At 35.4% G+C, this 10,719-nt stretch overlaps 1 protein-coding gene across 2 annotated transcripts; it reads right to left on the reverse strand.

The window, feature by feature from the left end:
• Positions 1–77: 77 nt before the first annotated feature.
• On the reverse strand, positions 78–5,286 carry LOC6562801 (glycerol-3-phosphate dehydrogenase [NAD(+)], cytoplasmic). 2 transcript variants are annotated; one of them, XM_032736449.1, is made up of 7 exons: positions 5,011–5,286; positions 4,757–4,934; positions 2,498–2,704; positions 2,062–2,434; positions 1,832–1,985; positions 1,670–1,762; positions 78–474 (listed from the first exon to the last, which is right to left on the reverse strand). In XM_032736449.1, the coding sequence occupies exons 1-7, from the start codon at positions 5,052–5,054 to the stop codon at positions 462–464; spliced, it is 1,062 nt and encodes a 353-aa protein (XP_032592340.1). In that variant the 5' UTR covers positions 5,055–5,286; the 3' UTR covers positions 78–461. The 2 variants fall into 2 exon arrangements, with proteins under 2 accessions (XP_032592340.1, XP_001988153.1); XM_001988117.2 differs by having other exon boundaries at positions 78–1,066; positions 5,011–5,266.
• Between the last annotated feature and the right edge of the window lie 5,433 nt (positions 5,287–10,719).

The following is a 10,719-nucleotide window of genomic DNA, read 5'->3' on the forward strand; positions in this document are numbered from 1 at the left end:
TTTCATTTTACATTTAATTTATTTCTACGCCGTTCACTTGATTTTCACTAAAAATTACTAACGCAAATAATGCCATATTTCTAAGATTGCAATTTAAAATTAACCATTGTTGTTCCGTTTATTACGCCTCTGTTGTAAGTATTGTAATTGTAAAATTAATTGTTGTTATTTACAATTGTTTGTTTAGGTACATGCGCACATTTCTTGCTAATTAAACTTGTAAAAACTAAGTTAAAATAAAAAAGGCAGACTTCAAAATTTTTTTCTTCGGTTCTGTGGATCGCTGGATATGCGTTGGATTTTACAATTAAATTAACAACCTATAAATATTCTTGTCGTTGGCTGGGTAGTAGTAGTAATAGTTGACTGAGTGACCTCTGAAGACTGAATGAGTGGTGCTGAAAAACTACTATTGACTCTTGTTTGGTGCATAACATCGTTTAAAAATTTGTATTACTATTTTACAAAGTTTGCCTGCGGAATAGAAAACAAAACTCATTATTTATATAAAGTGCTCGGTGTGGGTAAGCGTAACATTCCAAATTGCATTCAAAAACAAATGTAAATTAACAAAGTAATATTCAATTATAAAATAACGTCAAATTTTGATACCTACTGATCTCTGCCGATTAGTTGCTGCCAATTCGTAAATATGTTTTCATAAGAAAATATTTTTCCTAAATATGCTTTTTGTTTTTGATATGTACAAAAAATAATTAAATACTTTATTAATGTTTAACAAAATTCATTTTTTAACAATATGACACTGACATTATCTCTTATGTACACATAAATTGAAAATATTTAACGGTTAACACATTAGAAAACCATTGTGATTTGGCGAAATCGAAATGCATGTTGAACTTGGCGAAGGAAACGATTTTCTGACTGTACAATCTGTGCTCAGATCGGTTGTAAATGCGTGTGTGCGTGATAGTAAGTAATCGCGTATGAATTGATTGGATATATACAATTGATTTTATCTTTTGTTTTTCTTTGTTTGATTGTTTTTACATATTTGGTGTAACACAGTTAGAGTTTTGGCGACGGCATGATGGTCGTATCCCTATGAGAAATCATATAAAAAAGAAGAGAAGAAAACAAATTTTTGTTGATGAAACATAAAAGTTGGTTTTGTTTTAGAAATGTACATGAAAAGGATGTTGGAGGTTTAGTAAGTGGATTGAGGTTATATGGAGGGTTGTGTTTTTGAATGCATTGATATGAATTGGAATTTGAAATGATTTACAGTATATTAAGAAAAATATGAAATACTATTTTGAATAATTTCAATTTGGTAATTTGGAATTTTGTTTTTTTCTTTTTCAGTTTTATTATTCAGCTTTTGTTATACTATAATTATAATTAATTTGGAGAAATATAAATCATAAATGCAACAAAACACAAAAGAGATTAAAGAAAGTGCAATAGGTGTACAACTAAATAAACGTAAAAATTAAATGGGCAAAATTAAAAATACAACAAAAACTAAAAATCTGGTGTTACTAGGAAAAATAAAAAAGTTTAATTGCAATTAAAATACAGTAGCATAGGGAAACTCAAAAAGGTTTTGTGGTGGGTAGGGAATTACGGGAAAGTAAGTACGGAACTCTTGGAGGTATCATGTGCGGCTGTGCAAAAAGCAAAACAATTGAAACTCAACACTTACATATGCTCAGGATGATTGCGTATGCAATCGATTAAATCATTAGGCTTAAGCTGATTTGTGCAAATTTTGTGTATGGCAGTAAATAGGGGGAATCTGAAAGTAAGTTGATATTTGGTTAATATAATAAATAAATTAGGCCTGAAATGTTTAGCCTAAGCATACTTGTCCTCCAAGCCTTTGTTTTTCAACATGTAGTTGACCTCCTCTGCCGTGGGTGGGCCCTGCAATTTTTGACCATTGAGCATTTCCTTCTCCAGTTCCTCAATAGTTTTGCCAGATGTGACAAAAGCCTCAGATACACGACGATTGCGACCGCCTGTGTGAAATGTTTTATATGAATTGAAAAAGTGTTTTAATATAATTGAATGTTAACTGCATTGTTCGACACGAACCATAGCACGTTGTGATAAGATCGGCAACGCCGCAGCTCTCAAAGAACGTGGACAATTTGCTGCCCGGATAGAAGACATCGACGAATCGAATCATTTCCATAAGGCCGAGACGAATGACCGCTGCCTTGGTATTGTCGCCCAGTTTGAGACCATCGACAAAGCCCGCACCACAGGCGACGATGTTCTTCAGGGCACCGCAAACCTCAACGGCATCGGCATCCTCCACAACGACTACACGGAAATGATTAGCCTGGAAGAGATCGCGCAGCACCTTGCCATATTTTTTGTCCGCGCAGCCGATTGTTGTCTCGCAAAAGTTGCCCTCGGCCACCTCATTGGCCAGATTAGCCCCCATCAGCACAGCGCATGGTATCTGATAGTAGATAATACAGGTTTAATCAAGATTGCGAAGAGTCCTCTTTGCGTATAGGCTTACCTTCAGATGGCGGGTGATAATGTGCGAAATTAGATCAATGCCGCCACCCTCCGCCTTATCGAAGCCCTTGATCAGTGATATGGCAATGGCGTTGGGCTTGATCTTGCCCAACAATTGCTTACAGAAATTTGGTATGAACTGATGCGGCACCACAAAAATGAGTATATCGGCATTCTTGGCAGCCTCAACCAGATCGGGCACTGCAATCTAGAAACAAAGAGAAAGAGACAAAAAAGAAAAAGTTAAAACACAATTTCAAACTAAGTTGCGGAAAGTGTGTATCAATAAACATGCCAAGCAAACGCTCTGATAAGCAGCTTAAATTACTCTGATAAGCGCATAATAGAACCTAGAACTAAAACACACCTCAAGGTTGAATGAATAAACTTTGCGATATTAAATACTTTCTATATTCTACTCAAATACATATCAGTTGAGACTTGTCTTTTAATATTATGTTAGCTTATGATTATATAAGGTATATTCAAATCTGGTTCAGCGCTGCTTGTTATTCGCAAGAAACTTGTTTTTTAGCGTTGGCGTAAGCCATTTTGATAAGCATTGCATAACTTTTTATATATGGTGTAAAGTTCAGGCGGTGCTATAAGTTTCTTTCGATTGTTATTCGCTTTTGATAAGCCAACCGGTTTTGAAACTGCCAAAATTGCTAATAATTTGTTAGCATTGCAAATAGTGGCTAAGACATTTAAGCTTTTGCCAAATGAAATCTAATACGCAAATCAAACAATGTATAAATTTAGGTTTTGTGTTCATTATGTTGTTTAGTAAATCGACAAATTCTTTTTTTTTTTACCAAATAGTGACTTGACCAATAAGAAATGATGATAAGCTAGAGCCGAATATTATGTATAACATATATTTATTTTAAGGAAAACTGAAAACCTGTCAATTTATGGCTATATAAATTTAATCTGTCATCCTATATATTTACATACGTATATGTATAAGCATATATTTTCTTGTGTCATAGATGCTATCTACAGAATTATGAATACACTTTTAAAAAATAGAGCGCCAAGCTATCAGACGGATGTCTGTTATCAGGAAACTACATATTTTCCCCTTGTAATTGGATTTTGAAATGTTATTTCCCTTATCGGTCAAATAAAATTAGAATAGTTTATCTATTGAGTTTATAATGCTTTTCTGATTTGACAATTGACTGAATATTTGACATTGTCCCATGGTTATTTGTTTATAACCAATTTGTTTATTTCTTTTCTTTTTTTTCTGTTTTTTAATTTGCTGTTTTCACAATTGAACATTTGCCAAAAATATATATATGTATATATCGTACATACCTATGCATATATCTACAGGTGCTGGCATTAAATTTTGTAGAAAAACAAAAGAAACACACACTTACGAGAAATTAAAGAAAAATTATACATATGCATGTATATGCATAATTGAATTCAAAACGCCACATATTTATTAGGTGGCCACTTTATTTGGACAACTTAAATAGCATGTTTGACATGAACGGCGAACAGTATGGCTTATCTATAATCAGCAAACACGAAAAGTCAAGTCGCACCTTATCAGCTGAACAACTAACTGTGCGAGTTGTTTCTATTTGTTTCACATGTATTTATGCATGCATACTCAATGCATAGATAGATATATGCACCTGTCAACGTGAATGTCGAAAGTGACATACCAAATTGATTTGCACACATTACACCAAAGAGAGAGCGGGAGAGCCACAATCAAAATAATTAAGAGAGAATAAAGAGAGTGAGCGCACGGCAAGCCGGCTTTGACCTACGTCAAAGACACTGAGAGAGAGAGAGAGAGAGAGAGAGAGAGAGAGAGAGAGAGAGAGAGAGAGAGAGCTGCCAGCTTGGCAGGAGGGTTTGCAAACGTCACCGCAAGGTGAAACTTTTTTTTTTGGCTTGTATGCTGTTGGCCCTGAAAAACTGCAGCGCGCGATAGACAGTGAGAGAGAGAGAGCGTGCAAGGTGAGAGAGTGTGTTTGGATTATAAAAATAGCTATCTGCATGCCACCCCCCCATACATCTGATTAGATAATTTGGCGACGGTCAAGATCAAGGCAACGGCGTCTTTATGTAAGGAGCAATGACAACTATGACAAATGCATTCGCCACTAATGAAAACTAATTCTAATACACCTCCATATTACCTAAGTCAATAATTGTTCTCACACCTATTGTTTTGAAGTGATTGCATAGCTATATATATTTATATAAATAAATATGTGTGTCCCTGTGTACTTACCACATTTGTTGGCAGCTTGTGTCCCTTAAGGTATTTTACATTCTCGTGAGTCTCATTGATAATTTCCGTTAACTTCTTGCCATCAATCATTTCCTCGTAGACGAACATTGTGACACGCTCCTCAAACTCGGGCAGCGCCGATGCATTGGCGCCCACAATTTTTGCAATGGCCGAACCCCTGCACAAGTTTCCAAAATACCAAAGTGCATTTAATTCAATTATTATGTAAGTGTTTTTGTTGTTAATGCACTTACCAGTTGCCAGAGCCAACGATGCAAACATTTATTTTATCCGCCATGATGCTGTTACTAATTATTGTTTTTTAATTTTTTTTTGCAATTATTGTTGTCTTTCCTTGCTATGGGAAAGTGTTTCTTATCCACTGTTTGAATTGAACGCGTGTTAGACACTTTTCACTGTGCGACTAGCGATGCGAATTATTTACAACGAACTGACACGTCGAAACTATAGCACATTTAATAAATACTATTCAGTAAAAGCATATTCGCGAGACCAAGACACGATAATATATCGATTTCGCACATGTTCACACGATAGTGTGAATCGTTTTTCTATATCGATTAATCGAATGCTAACAGCATACAGCTGATTTACTATCGATTTTTGTATCGCTTTCAAAAACAAAAAGTATATAAAAATTACATTACGAAATAGATATGCATCCCTTAATCCTTTAATAATCATTAAAAAATATTGTCACAAATATGAATAATTATTCTTACAATAATTTGCTAACAAATAAACAAAAATAACATTACAAATTATCTATTTCACTCAACTGAACTGTTAATCAGCCATAGTAACTGTTAAATCAACGTTTCCCGCGCAATTCAACTTCATTTTCAGAAAAGTAATTTTACGTTGAATGAAAAATTAAATGTCCGACTTATAGTTTGGTTGCATGCAGAATACATATTTTATATATATATATTGTAAAACCATCAATTGTTATAGCACTACTAAATCTAGTGGCCTCCATGTATATGTAATCTTTGGTGCGGCTAAGATAACAGTTCTTTCCTGTTTGTGCTTAAAGTTAAATTAATAGGTATTATTTGAAAATCATTCAATAGAAGAGAATACAATATTTGTATCTATAGGTACGACTTGACTCTAAATTAATTTGAGGTGCAGTTTGTAATTGCGATTCTTGCTCTTAGGCGCTTAGCAATGTTAACTGTTTGGCTGCATGGCCATAGGTGCTTCAGGATAAGCTTTGTCTGGTACATGACAAAAGCTAGGCCAGAGTCATGGCAAACCGCTGCCATGCCCACAAGCGGCAAACACATCGCAGACGTCCACCCAGTGGAGGTGGTTAATCATGCAGCGATGTTGTTACGCGTTAATACCTTCATGTGAGCTGGACCACGTGCTGAGCACTTTCCGGTTGCGTGTCTAACGTTGTTTGGCCTTCATGTCTACATATATGCATATGCATGTGTGCATATATGTATGTGTATGTGTGTGTGTGTGTGTGGGTGAATCGTGTCGCATCGAGTTTGAGTTTGGACTTGGGTTGGTCTGTGTGCTCGGGGTTGCTCTAATTCTGGTTCCTGCTGTTGTTGCTGTTACTGTTGCCGTTGCTGCCGTTGTGCACCCGTAAAATTGATTGCGGCGAAAGCTGGAAAGTTGCACGTTATGTTCGTGGCCTGACTTGCACTCCTGCTCAGCGTCTGTTGGTTTGTCTGTGGCGGACTCTGGGTCTACTGTGATGCTGCTTCTGGTTCTGTTTCTGGTGTGGCGTGCAGATTGCCTTGTTTCCATAGCAGCTACAGAAGCATCAGCAACGGAACCAGCGATTGCCCAAAATGTGATTTCATGCAGCATTGCAATGACGATTAAGTTCTGCGGTACTCGTACCTCTGGACTCATCCATTTCTATCTAGGGACAGGGAGACTTTACCATCTGCCTTTCTCTATTTCATTGCCTTGATAGTTTTGAAGGAACAACAAGTTAAAACTGACTTTATACGCTATACATACTAATAAAATTTGGTTTAATCTGATTACTGGAAAGCTCATAAGTTAGCAAGAGAATACATTTCTAAACAAATGACTTCAGATTGGGGTAGTGAATATGTTCAGGTTGAGTACGTTATATCTGAGTATAGAGGGTAACTTGATAGCCCTTTCTGGAGAAATTCACATATATATGTATATATAGCTGGAGAAATGCACATATATATGTATATATAGCCAATGGGTGTAAATAATTAACTGCTGTTGCAAGATGCAAATCCAAGTAGGTTGCAGAAGAATTATACGAGTATATAAAAATGAGAATTTCGACTTGAACAGTCAAAAGAGTAAGTCTCGCTCCTCTCTCATTTTTATTTCTCTTCCCGTACCCAATGTAAGGCATCTAAATCAATTTATTAATTTTAAGATGTTTTTATAACACTTAACGTGATTACAAAATTTCATGCATCAATTATTTTCCTGTTTGGATGCTAATCAATCGATTCTAGTTCATTTGCGAAATACAAATATACAAATCACAGTTATTATTAATAATATAATATTATATTACATTGAATTAAATTAATTTAGATTTCAGTTGACAGTAATTCACAATACCAGCAGCTTCACTGGACAAAGTTCCTGCTTACAGCTGCTGGAATGGCAGCTACCCTTTCTAATATTGCCTCAGCACGGCTCACTAGGCATATGAGACATTCTATTAACATGTGGCGCACATCAATCCTTTTGCCCGCACACACACACACGCACACACACACACACACGCGACAACAAGTGTCAGAATTCTCATAGATGGCCGGAGTTTTGCATAGCCATGGCCAATATGCAGCAGACCACCTTTTGGCCATGTCATGCGGCTGATGATTGGAAAGATGATGTGTGAGCGAGCATGGGGCGGGGCGGGGTGAATGGGCGATATGGATTGTTGTGTAATGTGTGTCCATAAAAAACAATGACGGACATTGGATCTGGGCATAGAATAATAGTATATCAAAATTTTACAGCAAGCCGCAAAAGAACGAAATAAAATCATTTACGCAAAACGAGACCCAAATTGAATACCAAGACAAGAATAAGCGAAGAAAATACACAACGTTAAGCGGATGTAGCATGCTTATCCTTTTACACACACACATACAGACACACACACAGACACACACACACACATACATACACACACACACACACACACATAAACAAATAGCGACATAGAAAGAGATGGATTTTATTATTTTTATTTTATTTAAACCACACAAAATACTTAAGACGATTTTGTGTTTTGTGGTCCAAGATGTATTGCCCAGGGCGATGCAAAAAAGTGTAAAAGGAAATGGAAACGACATCGAAGTTTTGAGCCAAAAAGGGTATGCAACATGTCCAGCGGTCGATGCGGTTCGTTCTGGACCATCTTCTTGGGGCCCATAAGCGCTTGCAGATGTGTGAACGGAAAAATAAGCAAATGTCCTACCTTTTGACGAAGACATTTGGCTCAAACAATAGCACGTTCTTTGATGACAGCACCAAGACAAGGCATCAATATTAGAGCCGCTCATGTCCTCTATCAATGCATTGAGTCGTTCACACAGCGTTTACGACAGCTACAGCTACAGTTACAGCTAGAAGTACACGCCCAACCTCTGGACAATGCTTAAGCATTACTGAATATGCGACAGCATACAAATTGAGGATTTTTATTTTCATTTTTTATGATTTACATTTTATATACGTATTTGCCTCGCTCGCTTGGACACCCTCTCTCAAATGATATAATGTTTTGGCACTTTTTTAATGCCACACAATTTCTTGGTTTCTTTTTTCTCAGCATGTTTTTTACATTTTCACTTTGCAAATAGTGTTGCCCAAAGAGCGCGTCACTTAATTGTTTTAATTGCTTTTTTTTTTTTGTTCTTCTTACATCCATTAACACAATTTGCTTTGGTTTGTTCGGGTCTGTCTATTATTTGTTTAGTGCCAACGAAATTTGCATGTTTTTCGGCAAAGTTTTTCCAGTGCATTAGACGACAAGCAGTTACTGAACTGGACAGCTAAAGGAGTGGGATAAATGGGGTAGAAGCATTATGCATTAGACCATTTGTACATCAGATGTGTGTGGTTAATCCATGATGTTTTCTATATTATATATATTACACATAAACCATAACGAGGGATATAAATATCTATTAAAAAAATCTATTGTCCTGGTAATGCTTGAAAGCTAGATTGTGATTTAATATGAGTACTTAGTAAGCAGTAATAATATCAGTTCAATATCCTGCATTTCCTGTTATGAAATCGTTATAATAATGTGACTAATTTTATATTCCTTAAACTTTGTGGGTGATATTTATTATTATGAGGTATTTAAGATAACATTAAAAGAATCTATTAAATAAATAGAGAGCTGTCTTCTTGTATTAGATTCGAAATTGCCTTTTCAGTATGAATTTATTGAATTGAATGTGTTTCAAGTATACAATTATTGAATTGGTGTTTGTTAAGTAATTTTCGATTGCATTTATTCTATAAGCTGTAAGGTACGTACCTACATATATAAATTATTTAATTTTTAGTCACTGAAGTTTGGAAAATTGATTAACATTCTATTAAGTATTCAATGCTTGACAGTTTACTTGATGCTTTTTCCACATTATAATTATATTTCCTTCAAATAATTATTTGACATAAACGTAGCCAAGGCACATTGTTTGGAAAAAGGGGAGGAAAAAAAACAAATTTTGTTGCCTGATCAAGCGGTCGTAAATTTGTTTAGACTACTTTTCTTAAAAAAAAAAAGTTCACAATAAACTCACCGCAAACTGTAATCCCATATTTGTTCTGAATTTGCCCCAAATCAAATTTGAAAGAATGAGCTCTTCATGTTCATTTTTATATCATATTTAAATTTATTTAAATGTTTTTGTGTACACAATAATTAATATTTATTTACTTGCTGGGGACAGCAGCTGTTGCGATTTACTTACTATTTCCAACTATTATTGTATATCTAGAATTTATTTTATATAACTTCATGTTTTTTTTTATTATTTATTTTTGTCATTTTATCAAAAATTCACTGCAAACCATTTTACAAATTTCAATGGGCAAAAATCAATTATAAAGCATTTGGCATTTAATAATTCATAAACACAGCTGGCACCAATATAAATATGTGTTACACTCGTATGTACCTCATGTATATTTGTATATATATGGGTATGTATAACTAAATGAAACATCAAACCAACAACTGTGTGTAAAAGGTAACAGAGACAAAACATACAGCATACATTGGGGCGCTTGACCTGCGGCAAAGTTATTCTTTCATTTTCCACGATTTCTAAACATGTTCAGCGAACAAAAAAATAAGAAAAGTCCTAACAAAAGAGGAGCAAAACATATGAAATTGAAATAATATACATCCAGGGCAGTTAAATTAAAAGACGCAAAATAAGCAAGTAAAAGCAAGAGTATTTATGGATGCCGACAATGTGGGCAGATTCTCGCTCCTATATTTAGCTTAATGTCGAAAAACTAAAAAAGTACAGATTGTGATGGATTGTAAAATTGAAATATAATCGTAATTTAGGTGCAGTAAGATTGTCTGGTAAAACTATAACACTCTCAGCTAGGGTATAATAAAGCCAAAACGTGGAAAAGGTGAAGCTGGAAAACAAAAAAATTGCCTGAGCAAGGGGTGCATCAGGCGAAGGGTGCGGGCGCCGGTGGCACGTTGCAGGTTGCTTGCCACGTTGAAATAACATGGGAAATTTTAGAAAAGCGACGACAAAACGTCGAATGAAAGATAAATAAAGTGCATGGCGCTGTGGAGACCAAACCAAAAATAAAATGTTAGAAAAAAAGGAACCGAATAACTCGCGCACACAGCTATAAATCAACGTGAAAGCAGCCAGAGGCGTTAAATGGGCGTGGCATGTATCTATTACATGAACGCCGTACGCTGT

Source organism: Drosophila grimshawi, unplaced genomic scaffold (assembly GCF_018153295.1).
Source record: "Drosophila grimshawi isolate 15287-2541.00 unplaced genomic scaffold, ASM1815329v1 contig_1377, whole genome shotgun sequence".
NCBI classification, from domain to species: Eukaryota; Metazoa; Arthropoda; class Insecta; order Diptera; family Drosophilidae; genus Drosophila; species Drosophila grimshawi.